Here is a 17,644-nt window from a genome sequence, read left to right as displayed (position 1 = left end):
AAATCAAGGCACTTAACGAAGTCAGTTTCCTGGTTGGGACATTTGAGGAGCTGCCTCAGACTGACCAGTCACATGTCCTGGCAGCAAGTCTCAGGAGATATGGGATGGGAACCCTGTGAGGTTCGGTAGAAGGTTTGCACTGCCATGGTTATGGAATAGATTAAACATATTTGGGCAGATGAGATCTGGACTAAACCAAAACTGCGTTGCCTATCTACCGGGAAATTAAATATGAATATTACACTGAAAACGATGTCCTGTGTAGGCTATAACTTGTCAGAGAAAAAAGGACGACTTTGTGCTCAGATTAGGGGAGGCATAATATATTGAAACAGGCCGGTATGTTGGGTTGGAAGAAGACAATAGAATCTGCCCAATGTGTGATCCTAAACAAACAGAAAATTAATATCACTTTGGAGGGTCTGTGAAGAGTTGTTTAATAACATAAAGAGGTTATGTTGGATATTGACTCACGTCTGAATTGGCTGTTTGAAAGAGACATTTAAACTGGCAAACTACTTAGAGAAAGCATGGGACTTGAGGAAAACCGCTTTGTATAACCAGTAGGTGATATGTACTGGTTTTTATTTTTTGGTTGTTGTAACTTATGATGTAAGACAGACAAGCAATGCCTTATAGTTTATGTACTGAACGTTGTACTGTGGATTATTCTGTATGATGAAAAGGTGTCATATAATCACATGATTGAGGGATGGGCATGACACTCAATAAATCATTATTTCCTGGATGGCAGAGCACAATGTCACCACTGTTTTCAAGTACTCTTGATTTTGATATATATACAATATAAAACTTGGAGGGTAACCTGGATGGTTAGATAGATAAGGTGACATTTTCTATTTTTTTAATCTCATTAGTTTAACCTAAGAGTTTTCTGATGGGTTGTGGTCTCGGTCTCAACACCTACTGCTACAGCATAACACTACTACTGATTTTCCATTACCCAGGAAGTAACGAAATATGAAAATATTGATCTATTAAACAATATCTATTAAAAAATACAGCTTTCAAGTTCTGGGATTTTGATAGTAATATACAACATGAAACATCTGTACATGTATTGGCTATAAATTGAGTCCATTATCACCAGTTATTCAAAACATTATCTGATGTCTTGGGCGTGAAGTAGGTTAGGAAAGACCAACTGAAACAGACGGCGACATTTCCAGCTCAGTTCACCTGCTGCTCACCTCAGACTGCGTCCGTCTGTCTCATCTCCAACAGATAAAGGTGTTCCTATACATTTCAACACTGCATGTTTGCAATTGCATCAGATGATACCTCAACTGGAAGAGGATAATTTGAAGATTTTTTTGACGTTTGCTTCTACAGAATTCCAGACAACTAGGCCATTACTCCTTAGAGGGTGAGTGGTCTACTCCTGCTTAGAGACAAATGTATAGTCATGTATCAGTACTGCTGCACAATACTGACAATGATACTGCCACTTCCTGAATGCAGTACTCGCTATGAATGCAATTCAATACACATTTTTCAATAAGGTTTTTCAGTTACTGAGAAAAACTGTTGTTGCGGTTTGAACCACAATACCACGTTTAGAGTCCATTTTGAGCAACCACCACTCTAAGATCATGAATTGATTGATTGCACTGCCTTCATCAGGAATGAACGCTTTACCGTCCCCCGCACCTTTTTTAATGCACTTCCAACACCTGTAGATGCTCCAATTCATTTCCTGTACATTTCCAGATCTACATAGGAAGCTTGGCAACCACCTAAAGCTAAATGAATCAGACTGACCAAACGAGCTGTTTTGTAAATAACGACGTTTATTTGAAAACCAGGGCTGTCTCTGTGGCCTGTTTAGCTGCTGCCCTGCTTGGCGGCCAGCCTCTTGTCTCTCTCCTCGGCGATGGTCAGACGGATTCCCTTTCCTCTGGGCAGGGACACCCACGGCTTGTTGCCCTGGAGACGAGAAGAGAGGAGAGAGAGAGAGGAGAAATTGACGAGGTGATGAAAAAGTACGTAGATGAAGGACATCTTCATGAAAAGCCTTGCAAGTCACAATGTAGACCAATGCTTGGTCCAGACAAAGCTTCGTTTCTCCACAAGATCTTCTTCCAGCCTGCGATGTGAGCCGAATAACAATTTACGACATTACATTATAGCATAACTATGCATGTAAGTCAAATGCTGTAATTCTCAAGGTTAACCGTGTCCGTTTTTACAGTCTTTCGAGCCTGCGCAAGACATTCTGGGCACAAAGAGGCAACATCGGCTCATTAAAACCTTCAGAAGAACCATAAAAGTTAAAACAGTTCAGTTATCTCACTCACCTCTCGCATGATGATGCTGTTCAGGTAAAGTGAGGTTTCCGAACTTTATTCAATCTAAAACATTTGAGTGTAAAGGTTCTTCTTTAGATGTTTAGATGAGTCACACTATTTTAATAAGACAACTATGTTTTCAGCTTTATACAGTTCAGTTTACGCTCCTTTCTAGATCAGGTGTCAATGACAGAGAGGCAGTATGAATTTTCAAATACAGCCGCTAAGCTTTAACCCATTAAGAAGACCGAAGGCGCCCTTTGGAAACGCATTCTGAAACCTAAGGCACATTTGAAACAACCTCGTAAAACCTGAGATAGTGTATGAAGTATCTTTGCTGAAAGGGTTAACGACAAATGCTTAAATCCCTACAGTCCTAAATGTAATAAAAAAAACTTCCAAAACAACTTGACAAGCTGATGTACGTGACGTTTTCATGTGGCCAAAGGAAAATGACTGAAGCAGCCAGTGATTTAAAACCTTAACCCATTGATACCTGATGCAGCATTTGTGTGTATATCCCTCATTTGTGTGCGTATCCCTTTAAGACCGCGAACCAAAGGGATAGACACACAAATGCTGCATCAGGTATCAATAGGTTAAGTACCAGCATAAAGGGACAGAACATTTATTTGTGCAGCAACACTGTGGTGAAAGAAGCGAGAGCTGAAGCGGTCTGATAACACGTCACGCAGCAGAGAGAGCAGACAGCTCGGGTCTGATAACACGTCACGCAGCAGAGAGAGCAGACAGCTCGAGTCTGATAACACATCACGCAGCAGAGAGCAGACAGCTCGGGTCTGATAACACGTCACGCAGCAGAGAGAGAGCAGACAGCTCTGGTCTGATAACACGTCACGCAGCAGAGAGAGCAGACAGCTCTGGTCTGATAACATGTCACGCAGCAGAGAGAGAGCAGACAGCTCAGGTCTGATAACACGTCACGCAGCAGAGAGAGCAGACAGCTCTGGTCTGATAACACATCACGCAGCAGAGAGAGCAGACAGCTCAGGTCTGATAACACATCACGCAGCAGAGAGAGAGAGCAGACAGCTCAGGTCTGATAACACGTCACGCAGCAGAGAGAGCAGACAGCTCAGGTCTGATAACACGTCACGCAGCAGAGAGAGCAGACACTCGGGTCTGATAACACATCACGCAGCAGAGAGAGAGCAGACAGCTCAGGTCTGATAACACGTCACGCAGCAGAGAGAGAGCAGACAGCTCTGGTCTGATAACACGTCACGCAGCAGAGAGAGCAGACAGCTCTGGTCTGATAACACGTCACGCAGCAGAGAGAGCAGACAGCTCAGGTCTGATAACACGTCACGCAGCAGAGAGAGAGCAGACAGCTCTGGTCTGATAACACGTCACGCAGCAGAGAGAGCAGACAGCTCTGGTCTGATAACACGTCACGCAGCAGAGAGAGAGCAGACAGCTCAGGTCTGATAACACGTCACGCAGCAGAGAGAGCAGACAGCTCTGGTCTGATAACACGTCACGCAGCAGAGAGAGAGCAGACAGCTCAGGTCTGATAACACGTCACGCAGCAGAGAGAGCAGACAGCTCAGGTCTGATAACACGTCACGCAGCAGAGAGAGCAGACAGCTCTGGTCTGATAACACGTCACGCAGCAGAGAGAGAGCAGACAGCTCAGGTCTGATAACACGTCACGCAGCAGAGAGAGCAGACAGCTCTGGTCTGATAACACGTCACGCAGCAGAGAGAGAGCAGACAGCTCAGGTCTGATAACACGTCACGCAGCAGAGAGAGCAGACAGCTCTGGTCTGATAACACATCACGCAGCAGAGAGAGCAGACAGCTCAGGTCTGATAACACATCACGCAGCAGAGAGAGAGAGCAGACAGGTCGGGTCTGATAACACGTCACGCAGCAGAGAGAGCAGACAGCTCTGGTCTGATAACACATCACGCAGCAGAGAGAGCAGACAGCTCAGGTCTGATAACACATCACGCAGCAGAGAGAGAGAGCAGACAGGTCGGGTCTGATAACACGTCACGCAGCAGAGAGAGAGAGCAGACAGGTCGGGTCTGATAACACGTCACGCAGCAGAGAGAGCAGACAGCTCTGGTCTGATAACACATCACGCAGCAGAGAGAGCAGACAGCTCAGGTCTGATAACACATCACGCAGCAGAGAGAGAGAGCAGACAGGTCGGGTCTGATAACACGTCACGCAGCAGAGAGAGCACACAGCATGTGCTGGAAATCTGCAACTCCCTTCTGTGACGATAATCCTTTTCCAAACTACGCTCAGAGGAAAATTAAGGCTGGATTCAGACTCTGGCGCTCTGCATTTATTCAATTTTATTTCTATTCGATTGGGTTTGTCACCGTTTGTCTTATTTCAGGGTATATGCAGGAATCCTGAACTTAAATTCAATACATTTTAAGACCTTTTTTAAGACTTTTTCAAGACCTCGGTGATAGGTGTAAATCACAAGTTTCATCACGATACAATATTATATCTTTTGACAACAATATGGTATTGGCTGATATCACAAAGTCTGCCACGATATGATTTCCATTCAATTCAGGGGTCTGCGATCGATATGGGACGATATCATATGCTCATTTAACACCAATCGGCATAATAGCTACAAAAGTGAATACCTCTCAAATGGCGATTAAGACTTTTTAAGGGCCTTCATTTTCCCTAAATTGATTCATCAACTTTTAATACTTTTCAAGATACCCTGTATTTACGTACTTTTATACGCATTTACTGTTGTGATTATGCACCTACTGTACTTCCACTATGTCCTGTAATGGTGCCCCTAAGCATAAGAATTTGCGTACTTCTACAACGGAGCGACAAATAAAACACCTCGAATCCTCCGAAATGAAAACGTGATTTTACGGTGACGGGACGTCTAGTCGAGGAGCTCAGAACTTCTTAGAGGAATTGGTCGTGTATTTTCATTGCTGATCAAAGCCAAAAGGGTCATCATTGCTCCGCCCTCGTCAAAGGGATTGGTCACTGTGCACACATCGTGGTTTCTAGGGATGGGCATTTCTAGCAAAAACACTATTCGAAATTCGCTGGCCAAAGTCGACTTTTAATCGAAATTCGAAAATAAAAATAAAATGTAAAAAAATTTAAAAATGTAATTTTTTTTTCTTTTTCTGAGTGAATGTTGCATTGTCTCCCCTGATTCTAAGTATAGTCGAATCGCTTGGTTTGAGCAAGTAAAACAATTTTTATAAGCATTTTAAGCAAGGTTTATGGAAAAATGAATGGCGGATGAAATCCCATGAAGAGGGAGAGGTTGCTTATAAAAATTGTTTTACTTGCTCAAACCAAGCGATTCGACTATACTTAGAATCAGGGGAGACAATGCAACATTTCACTCACAAAAAAAAAAAAAAAAAAAAAAAAAAAAATTCAATAAACGAATTTCGAATTTCAATAATAAAAGTCGACCTTGATAATAACAACGATTATTCGAAAATTCGAAATTCGATGCCCATCCCTAGTGGTTTCAAAGACAAACCCCGCGACTCATCGGTCAGAGTTGGTTGTGAACAGACCCCATCGATTGTGATGCGTGTCCTCACCTTGCCAATGACGAAGATGTTGGAGAGCCTGGTGGCGAAGGTGTTTCCTGCGCTGTCCTTGACGTGCACGACGTCAAAGGAGCCAGGATGACGCTCCCTGTTGGTGATCACACCGATACGCCCCAAGTTAGCGCCGCCGGTCACCATGCACAGGTTAGCTGGAGGAAGGAGGGAATAAACAACACATCACATTATCACTCTTATAGTTGGAGATTTCTTCATAAGCAGCAGCAACAACATGCAAAATAACTTTAAAAAGATACAATTGGGAGTGCTGCATTGGGTCAAGAAGACATCAATATAGGTTAGCAGAGTAAAAATCAGGTGCTCTTCCAGGATGGGGCATATATAGATACAAGATAAAAAAAGAGGTAGCTGTCCAGTGTGGTTGCAGGAAGTTTCCCAGGTGTTGAAAGCAGCAGAAGAAGACATCCGAGGCACTCTGAATTATATTAAAAATCCTTTATTCTACAGGGATACCAACGCGTTTCCACTCAAAGAGTCTTCATCTTGTATGCAAAATAACGTTTTTGTTGCAAAATGACAGATCTGCATCTTCATAAAGTCACGTCTATCAGGAGGAATTACAGATTGTATTTCTTGCATACTTTTAAAGACCAGGGCCCAGTTGCACAAAGCACCTTAGGTTAAGATTTCCCTTAGAGTCAGAGTTAAGGTGTCCATAAAATATAATCGGCTGCACAAAACACCCTTAAATCTTCTCGATAAGGTCAAACATTTTAAGGAAAACATAAGCACAAGATTTAAGGGTGTTTTGTGCAGCCGATTCTATTTTATGGACACCTTAACTCTGACACTAAGGGAAATCTTAACCTAAGGTGCACTGCTTTGTGCAACTGGACCCAGTTTCTCACACGAGGATTAGGGCCACATGGAAAAATTGTGTTCCGAGTTTAAAGTCAGAATAGTGAGAAGGTCAGGTTTGAGAGTTTAAAGTCAGAATAGTGAGAAAGTCAGGTTTGAGAGTCAGAACAAAAAACACTTTTCACATGGAACCCAAAGATTAATTTATAATTATTAGAAAGTGTCGCTCAGCACATGGTCGCTCATGGTGTTGCATTTATACTTCAGAGGACGTTCGCCTCGGTTCAACGGTCACGTGACACCCGAACGCTATAGTGCAGACAGCCAAGAGAAGAGAGGGAATGGAATGCACAGTGAAACCACCTCGGAGGCAAGATGTAACGTACTTGGCTGCAGCCGCATATAAACGACACAACTCACATCCTCTCTCTGGGAAATGGTCATGATGTTCTTTGTGATTTTCACGAAGTCATACATCAAGGACAGGCTGATAAAAATAGCAGGGACACGTTCATTCATTTCAATCGAGCGATTTTATTTTTTATTTTACCTTTATTTTACCAGGCGAGACAATTAAGAACAAAATTCTTATTTACAATGCCGGCCTGCCTCATAAGGGGAAAGGGGAGGAGACAACCAAAACAAGGAAGTCAAGCGCGTGCCGTCTATATAGCCAATCAGACTTGCGTGATACTATGACGTAGTCCGCGACACTAGACATTTCACTAGGTAGCTGATATCATAAAGTCTGCCACGATATGATTTCCATTCAATTCAGGGGTCTGCGATCGATATGGGACGATATCATATGCTCATTTAACACCAATCGGCATAATAGCTACAAAAGTGAATACCTCTCAAATGGTGATTAAGACTTTTTAAGGGCCTTCATTTTCCCTAAATTGATTCATCAACTTTTAATACTTTTCAAGATACCCTGTATTTACATACTTTTATACGCATTTACTGTTGTGATTATGCACCTACTGTACTTGCACTATGTCCTGTAATGGAGCCCCTAAGCATAAGAATTTGCGTACTTCTACAACGGAGCGACAAATAAAACACCTCGAATCCTCCGAAATGAAAACATGATTTTACGGTCACGGGACGTCTAGTCGAGGAGCTCAGAACTTCTTAGAGGAATTGGTCGTGTATTTTCATTGCTGATCAAAGCCAAAAGGGTCATCATTGCTCCGCCCTCGTCAAAGGGATTGGTCACTGTGTGCAGAACTGTGCACACATCGTGGTTTCAAAGACAAACCCCGCGACTCATCGGTCAGAGTTGGTTGTAAACAGACCCCATCAATAGCGGGGACATTCATTTCAATCGAGCGACTTTATTTTTTATTTTACCTTTATTTTACCAGGCGAGACAATTAAGAACAAAATTCTTATTTACAATGCCGGCCTGCCTCATAAGGGGAAAGGGGAGGAGACAACCAAAACAAGGAAGTCAAGCGCGATATAGCCAATCAGACTTGCGCGATACTATGACGTAGTCAGCGACACTAGACATTTCACTAGGTAGCAGACACTGCTCGCCGACACTTGAAAGTGTCGGACTCAAGTCCTCATTTCTGTCGGCGCCCGTTTCAAAAGTGTCGGCAGACAATTGGGCTTAAGCCTCTTTCGTAGTTTCTCAACTTTCAAACGAGACCTGGAAAGGACCTAGTTCATGTCCCATAAGCGGCGAGAGTTTAACCTACCTTCTCAACTTTCAAACGAGACCTGGAAAGGACCTAGTTCATGTCCCATAAGCGGCGAGAGTTGAACCTACCGGTATCGAACTTGATGAACTCTGTGATCTTGCCGGTGTCCAGGTCGATGCGGACTGTGTCGTTGACCTTGATCAGGGGGTCGGCGTAGCGGATGGTGCGGGCGTCGTGGGTCACCAGGTGGGGGACCCCCTTGGTGCCGATCATGATCTTCTTCACCTTGCACAGCTTGTACTGGAGAGGGAGACGTGTTTTGCACATGAAAACACAAAAGCGCGCAGCATTTAAGGGACATTTAACGGAAGATCCGGAGTCATAGAGTACAAGCATTTAACCAAGTCCCTTCTCCTTCCAGCTCCTACCTTGGCCTCCTCAGCGGTGATGCGGTGGACGGTGAAGCGTCCCTTCACATCGTAGATCAGACGGAAGTGCTCGCCCGTCTTCTCAATGCTGATCACATCTGCAGAGAAAAGACAAAGGCAAAAACACTTTTAGCATCCCTCCATGCACGGCACGCTCCGTTCAGCACTTCATCACTTTCCCCTTCTTCTTCTGCAGCCTGCTGCTCATACAGACACAGAAAAACACCAGATCCGATGGAAACGGCTACACAACTACCTGGCAGCACATCACCCCCAACCCTCATCCATCTCCACTGGCTCCTGGTCAAGTCCCGCATCACTTTACACAATCCTGCCAGAGTGACTTCACTAAAGGCAGCATGTAGGGGGTCCAGCATCTTTCTCAAGGACACTTTGCTGAATCTGCCCAGCGGCCATGCTCAGCGTTTTCCTATGACCTTTGAAGTGACGGCACTGTTCCCGCCCTGCTGCCTGAGCCAGACATCTAAAGATCAAAACAGACAGCCAGAATACAGACTGCAGTATTGCAGCTGGGCTTAATTCCAAAAACACTATCTCCCAGTTTCTGTTCTGTTTATCTACCTGAAGTACAATCTACCTTTGAAAAACATGATCTACGCAAAAAAAATTAAATAATGTATAGAAGAAATGTATAGACGCATGTATCTTATAAAACAATACATACTGAGCTTCTTGCTCATTCAGGGGGGATTTACTAAGACCAGGCACGAATTTTATTCAAATTAGGGATGTTCATCAATAATCGATTATCGATAATTGATCGTTGAGGAATGAATTCGATCACGTGGAATTTTTATCTTTTTTTTTTTTTTTTTGCTAGGTTTGGGTGGAATTCGTTCCTCCTCGCCCCACTCCATTGCACAGCCGACTAACGTGAGGTGGAGCTTCATATAGTCTCTAGTTTTCTGGCGGGGCGGGGCCCTTTGTGCCAACAAAACTGTTTTAAACATGGGGAATTCACACTGGCATGAAGCCGGGGACACAAACAAACGCACCCAGCGGTCTGCGGACCTCAGTGAGGCTGTTCACTTCGTACACTTCTCTCTTAATTTTCAACAAAGTGTGAGTAACGGACGGTACACGTGTTTAAGTGAATTCAAGTTGTTGTTTATAACGTTATGAACTATGAAGTAGCAGCAGCCAGCATGAACTCAGCTAGCCTTTAGCTGCTAACACTCACCTGAATCAATTCACACACATCTCGTGGCTAATAATATCCACGCGTCGGACAGAGCAGCTGGATGGAACTCGACCATCAGGACAGATGAGGTTTTTGTCACGAGTTTATAAGCCTGGAAGCCACGGCCGGTGAGCTGAGTCCTACTTTCAAAATGTGAGTACAGTAGCCTAGTGTAAGGCTGTTTGACTATGGACTGTCAACGTCGCCACGGGCGCGCTCATGACGTTATAAGGACGCGCCGAGCTCAGGCCTGTTGATTTGACTAAGCTGGAAGACGCCGATTGCCTTACATCATGTAAACTGACATGTAACATGTTTGTTTACCTGGCCACAGCGCTAGTGTCTGATATTCTTACTACACAGCGGCATCGCCATTATAGCTGGCCGAGAACGCGCAACGTTATTACCAGACCAGAGTAAAAAAACATATATATATTATTATTATTATTGGGGCGGCTTTAGCTCAGGAGGTAGAGCGGGTCGGCCAATGACGCAAGGGTTGGCGGTTCGATCCCCGCTCCCTCCCAGCTGCTGTCGTTGTGTCCTTGGGCAAGACACTTAATCCTCCTTGCCTCGTATGATTGGTATGAATGTAGACATGAATGATGGTGGTCGGAGGAGCCGTTGAGCGCCGATGTGTGGCTGCCACGCTTTCGCCACCGGTACGAATGGTGTGAACGAATAATGATTCTGTGAAGCGCTTTGAGCACTTGGAAAGGCGCTATAAAAATCCAATCATTATTATTATTATTATTACGCTATCGATAATCGATCGTTAATTTCGATTATGGAAATTGTTCAAAATAAACATCCCTAATTCAAATGGGGATACACCATTGAGACTCTTCATCTGCTGCTGGGCCTGAGAAGAGCGAGGTGGCAGTGTTTAGTAGTAGTGTGTATGTATATATATATATATATATATATATATATATATATATATATATTAGGGATGTTCATCAATTATCGAAAATCGATAATCGATCGTTAAGGATTGGAATCGATCCTGTGGCATTTGGATCGATTTTTTAATTATTTAAAAAAAAAAAAAAAAAAAAAAAAAATGTTTTTTTTTTTTTTTTTGGACTAGGTTTGGGTGGAATTCGTTCCTCCTCGCACCACTCCATTGCACAGCCGACTAACGTGAGGTGGAGCTTCATATAGTCTCTAGTTTTCTGGCTGGGCACGGGCCTTTGTGCCAACAAAACTGTTTTAAACATGAGAAATTCACACCGGCATGCGCCGGGGACAGCAGTGTTGGAGAGGAGACACATTGAAATAAAGAGTTCATTGAGGAGAACAAGTTGTCTTTCGTATTTTCTACCATAGGCATTCATTTTGTTAAAAAAAAAAAAAAAAAAAAAAAAAAAAAAATTGAAAATATTGAAAATTTTCTAAGTATTAATAAAATCGATAATCGATAATTGATCGTTAATTCTCACCGATTATCGATTTTGGAAAATTTTCAAAATGAACATCCCTAATATATATATATATATATATATAAGTAAAGTAAAGGTAAAGTCCCACTGATTGTCACACACCTGAGTGTGCGAAGTTTGTTCTCCGCATTTGACCCATCCCCTGGGGGAGCGGTGAGCAGCAGCAGCGCCGCGCTCGGGAATCATATGGTGATCTAACCCCCCAATTCCAACCCTTTGATGCCGAGTGCCAAGCAGGGAGGCAATGGGTCCCATTTTTATAGTCTTTGGTATGACTCGGCCGGGGATCGAACTCACGACCTCCCAGTCTCAGGGCGGACACTCAAACCACAAGGCCACTGAGCTGGTTAGTATATATATAGGCCGCGATCATCGTACTTGCAAAGGCTTCCCCCATGGCTTTGGAAATTAAAATGCCACACCTCCACGTGAGGCTGCTGGCCGGCGTGGAGGTGGAGAGGGACCTGACTGGGTGAGAGGTCCGGAGGAGGCGTGGAGGTGGAGAGGGACCTGACTGGGTGAGAGGTCCGGAGGAGGCGGAGGTGGAGAGAGGGACCTGACTGGGTGAGAGGTCCGGAGGAGGCGTGGAGGTGGAGAGAGGGACCTGACTGGGTGAGAGGTCCGGAGGAGGCGTGACGGTCAGCACCTCTGTGATAACAGGAAACGATCCCCGTGGTTTTGAAGCGCCTCACTCTGCGCAGCAGTTCTATTTCGTAGCTCGTCATCACATGAGCGTCGTTCGAGCACGAGGGAAGCGTCGTTTGACAACCGACTTGAATGAACGTTTCTGGGGTTGTGTGTGTGTCTCTAATCCTAGACAAAACACTACATATTGGTTAGAAAAGAAGGGTACAGCAGAAGTGACAAGTGTTGATGACAAAGTTGGCTTTACAAAGTGGGGGATGTTGGGTTTTTTCGTTCCCAATCACAGTTCTTCTAATCAGGTGGAGTTGCCCCACTCTCTGTTGTGTCAATCTAGGCTAAAAACTTCCAAATATCTTGCATTAGCACTGGGCAGTTACCTCCAAAAGGCTACATGACATTTTAAAAACAAATGTCTCTGAATTAAAGTGACTTAGTCCCTACCGAAAAATCCGCCTTATAGATAGAGACACATCTACCCAACAATAACCACTGACTACATCTCATATCAACCTGTAGGCAGCAGCTTTTTCCCACCAAAAGTCACAGGTGCAATGTGACTCATTCAGAGCACGCCGTGTATCTTTCTTACAATGGACACGCATAACTCAAAATCTGTAAGAGCAAAGAAACAAAAAGGCATCGAATAGTAAGATTTGGACAAAAAAATATGTTTCAATCTAGTTCAGTGAAGCAGAAGATCGCTTCCACTGACCACAACTGATGCTGCTGCCATGTGCAAAAATGAGACAAATACTGGTTTCCATTAAGGCTGTGAATCTTCACTGGCCTCATCGTTCCATTAGGATTCATCTGTCAACCATTCCACCATGCATCACAATGCATCTCCATACAGCTCCAAGTATCACATCCTCAACTTTATATATTATTACTCCACATGGCTACTTTTTCATCAATTAATTAGGGATGCACCGATTGTCATTTTCTTGGCCGATTCCGATTTCCGATTTTTGAATAGTCTGACTTGCCGATACCGATTTTTGCCGATTCCGATTTTTTCTTTTTCTAAAAACAACAATTGACAGCTTACACAAACGTTTTTGTAACTTTGTTTAAAAATTAAGATTCATAGAACAATTCTTACATCTAATGGGGATCCAAATAAACAAATAAACAATTCTTATCATTTGCATGAAGTAGGACCTTCTCACTCAAACACATCTCAAAATAAAAGTGTTCCAGGTTAGGCTACTGGACAGAGCTTTTTTGTGCAAATACAATGAATACAAAAATTAAATTAAATCCAATAGCCTATATCCCACAGCTATCATGCATTTACTTTTCCAAAAGAAAACAGGTGCAACAGAACATCAAAATGATCCATGGACAAGGAGTTTATAGACTGGCTCCAGACCAGTCCTCTTGAGTAGAGGGGAAATGAGTTTATGAGTTACAGTAACGATCTTCAGTCTGAATATCAGGCGGAGTTTACACACAGTCCGAAGTTTGGTATGCGTATTTTTATCTGCCATCCGAAAAAATATCGTCACGCACAGAAAACGTTGCACACTTGTGAGTCCGATGCATTTTTATTATTATGTCCTTCGTTCTCATGTCGTTCTATTTGCAATACGAAACAAATAGTCTCTCCTGTATCCACGTCACGTTACAACATGACTTGACAGGCTGAGGCAGCAGCGCTGATGTGGAATGGAAAAGCAGGTCGGGGACTGGACACAATGCTCGCGTTCACCTCGCCAAGCCGGCTGTGCGCGGTGGCGGGTTGCTGGAGCACCGCTTCCCGGGGAGAGAGAGCAGAGAGAGGGGGGCCAGTGAGGTGAAGCGAGCCGCTCAGACTAGACTCCAGCCGAGCGGGACACGGCCGCACCTCTGTCTCCACGGCTTATTTTCGACTTGCATGTGTGACAAACTGCGAGCTTTGTCTACTTCACTGACGGTGAAAAAAATCCACAACGAGGAAGGTATGCTGGCGTGTGTGGTGGCTGGGTGCCTGTCTCGGTGCTTTGGGGTGCGCGCACGTCATGTGAAAATCGGCTCACAGAATCGGCTATTTAGAGTGACCGGAACAGATCACCGATCGAGGCCGATCACGTGAAAATCGGCCATTTCCGGTCACGTGCCGATCGATCGGTGCATCCCTACAATTAATACAAGCAGTCAGATAAAATATCAACTCCCTTTTTTCCTTAGAACGTGCTTTAAAATCTTAATGTCAACATAAATTTAAGCAAACGATTCAACTGTCAACGATTCAGACGTCCGCATCGCGATGCATCGATCAAACGATTAATTTGGACACCCCTAGTTTCCATACTCGTGACACAAACTGAGCGTGGGCAGCTAGCTAGCTAGCTACACATCAAAAGTAACTTGTAGAGATTTCATTATTATTTGACAATAATGCCACAACTGTAACGTTAAAACAGCTCTCCTAGGAAACTACTGCATAAATAAGTCAAATCTACAGGCTTCCCATGACTAAAAAAAACAAAAAAGTATGAAAAACGGCACACAGCTGACATCAACATAGCTACAGCAGACACTTTTTGGGCCATGAGCAACAACTCGGAATGGAATTTAAAAAAAAATTGTTTTGTGGCTGGAGCTCAGAACTTCTTAGAGGAATTGGTTGTGTAATTTCAGCTCATTGCTGATCAAAACCAGACAGTCATCACTGCTCCATCTGCCTCCTAGTAAAGAACACATACACACAGGCATTAAGAGCCACAAGGTCAATTCAGTGAAGTCCAATCCATCTTTGACAACATCACCTATCCCTGTGATTTACAGCTTGCTTAGTTCCACTGCACTCTTGCAAAACAAAACACATCTCATTAATTGACATGCAAAGAAATGCTAATCAAGGATGCAAATTGCATACCAGTACACAAGAAGAAAAATAACAGTCGGAGCACAACTGAAGGGCAATGTCCCACTGTCCCAAACACATCCTCACCTACTACACCCCTGTCGTCCTCCCCATGTGTGTGTCCCCACCTTTCGTGCCAACTCACCCATGAATCCGGCGGGGTAGGTGATGTCGGTGCGGACCTTGCCATCGATCTTGATGAACCTCTGCATGCAGATCTTCTTGACCTCGTCCCCGGTCAGGGCATACTTGAGGCGGTTCCTCAGGAAGATAATGAGGGGGAGGCACTCCCTCAGCTTGTGGGGACCGGTAGAGGGGCGAGGAGCCTGGGGGAGGAGGATAGGACAGGGGGTTAGGGATGAGCAATTCCCAACACACATTTTAGGCATGTAGCACAGTGTATAGTAGCCCCATATGTTCCGCTGTTCTCCGTTCCTCTGCGATGCACTCTCAAGTCTCAACTAGCGTCACACAGGATTCCATAAGGAAATTGGGGGGGTTGAGCGTTCAAAACGCTCTCCTACCCGCCTCCGATGTCTGATCGCAGATGCGAAGATATAATAATCCCCCTAGCCAGTAGCTTAGGTGGGGGGGGGGTTAAAATGATATGCTCCGTGAATAACCGTTATAAGGCAGTATTTCCACAGCCTGTGCCGAATTTAGGAGAGGAGAAGCGTCCGTGCCAACAAGAACCGTGGGAGTTTTGCTTCCCAGGTGCGCTGGATTTGATCACACCTATCCGTGTGACTGCAATGTTGTTTGGTGCAAGCAGTGCACCATTAAAGTGAGATCAAACACACCCTGCTGTAAATTCAGCACACAGGCTGTGGAAAGACTTGCTTCTAAATGGTTGTTTCATGCAGCAGTATCATTTTAACCCCCCTGCCTAAACTACTGGCTTCCATAGGGAGATTATTATATCTACGGATCTGCGATCGGATATTTGAAGACGGGTGGGAGACCGTTTTGAACGCTCGACACCCCCCCCCCCCCCAATTTCCTTATTGAATGCTGTGTGACGCTAGTTCAGAGTACATCGCAGAGGAAGGGAGAAAAGTGGAACATATGGGGTTAAGTGTATAGTAACTTCCAGTGAGTACATTTCCAGAATAAACTTGTTCAGGGGAGGGTCTTATGACCGTTCCCCATCACAGAGATAGTCGATATCGTGTTCACAATTTTTTTTAATTCTCAACTGCTAATTTGATTCATTATATATAAAATACCCACAATGCGCTGCAATTTCTAGTCAACAGCGAATGTGGCCCACATTTTCTCCCAACTACCACAATGCAATGCACTCGTTTGGTCGTTCCCCACATAGTTCACTATTATGGTAAACACTACATGGGGAATAGTGAGTGAACCATTCTGTACACTGCTTTGGATTCACCAATGAGGGATAACTAAATGCATCACCTGTTTTCTATTATTCTTGATTATCTTTGGACATGGAGAACAAGTGAGGTCGCTATGACAACAATATGAACAGTGGGCAATGCCTGCAGACCTAGCCATTTAACTTTAGACTATTTTTGCTTAACCCTGATAATGAATAAATCAAATTATTTGGGTTACAATACATGAGGATCAACATGCAGATTTAGCAAGGATATACGACTAAATGGCATGTAGTCTCTCAACCAGCTGTGTGAACGTTTACTTACGAAGACTCCGGTGAGCTTGTCAAGCATCCAATGCTTGGGCGCTGCAACGCGCTTGAGGTGCTTCTTCGGTCCTCGAGCCTGGGGAAACGGGACATGAGTCGGTCAACAACAGCACAAAACAACCGGCGTTTAACGTCGCAGGACAATGAACTGACGCATGGCTCTGAAACGGCACAACTGTAAACGGGGGGTGAACATTCAAGACAGGTTAGCATGGAAGGCTAATTAGCGCCGCCCGACTGTGGCCTAATGTGATCTCGCAGAAAGGCAAGAATAAAACACAATAACGTTATCCGTTCGTTTTCGCCCTCTGTGAAATCACAAACCCAACTCATTATTTCAGGCGGAGAAAATTGACATTTGGGTCATTTTATTTGTCTCTCTCCCGTTTGTCGGTTTTCAATTTTAGCCAAATGCTACACTGATGCTAGCTGACGTTAGCCACAGATGATAACCACCAAATAGGGGGTCTGATTTCTTTACGCTATGGATATTATAGCAAGAATCAGTACTTTCACTACAATTTAGGGATTATCCATCGCATAAGATGTGGAATTTGAGGCTATAGCGTATAGCCGTGTGGTGTGACAACTGTAAAGAGTGATGTTTGAAGATGATTTCGGAGAGGAATCGTGAGGAAATACGGCTCACCATGTTGGAGTCTGCGGGGAAAAGGATCTTCCGTTTTCCGGTTTTGAACGATAAGACCGCCTACGGCGGACTGCGAGGGACAAAGTACTGAAAGTCACACTGGAAATCCTGCTCCCTACCTTCATAAACAGTTATTTCGTGTCCTGCAAAGCTAATCATCACTATCAGCAGGAAATAATAATAGTATTTTTCAAAAGCTGAAACGCCATGTTTAACCTACATTTCTATAACAAAAAATGTTGATACATTATGCTAGCAATCTATATTATCCTCCTATGTAGCCTATCAACATAGGCTACCTTTGTCAAGACAATAGGCCTACACAAAGAATATGTTGGAAAAACATATTCAATTTCACTGCTTTTATTTTTTCCACTTTTTTCTTTTGAGGAAACTCC

At 44.0% G+C, this 17,644-nt stretch overlaps 1 protein-coding gene across 1 annotated transcript; it reads right to left on the bottom strand.

The window, feature by feature from the left end:
• Positions 1-1,790: 1,790 nt before the first annotated feature.
• On the bottom strand, positions 1,791-17,284 carry rps4x (ribosomal protein S4 X-linked). Its single transcript, XM_083640649.1, has 7 exons — positions 17,247-17,284; positions 16,596-16,673; positions 15,074-15,254; positions 8,793-8,890; positions 8,493-8,664; positions 5,888-6,045; positions 1,791-1,947 (listed from the first exon to the last, which is right to left on the bottom strand). Exons 1-7 carry the CDS (start codon positions 17,247-17,249, stop codon positions 1,846-1,848), a joined length of 792 nt encoding a protein of 263 aa, XP_083496775.1. The 5' UTR covers positions 17,250-17,284; the 3' UTR covers positions 1,791-1,845.
• Positions 17,285-17,644: the final 360 nt, after the last annotated feature.

The sequence above is a fragment of the Poromitra crassiceps genome (assembly GCF_964638095.1).
Source record: "Poromitra crassiceps genome assembly, chromosome: 7".
Taxonomy (NCBI): domain Eukaryota; kingdom Metazoa; phylum Chordata; class Actinopteri; order Beryciformes; family Melamphaidae; genus Poromitra; species Poromitra crassiceps.
This window is presented reverse-complemented; position numbering and strand designations above follow the sequence as displayed.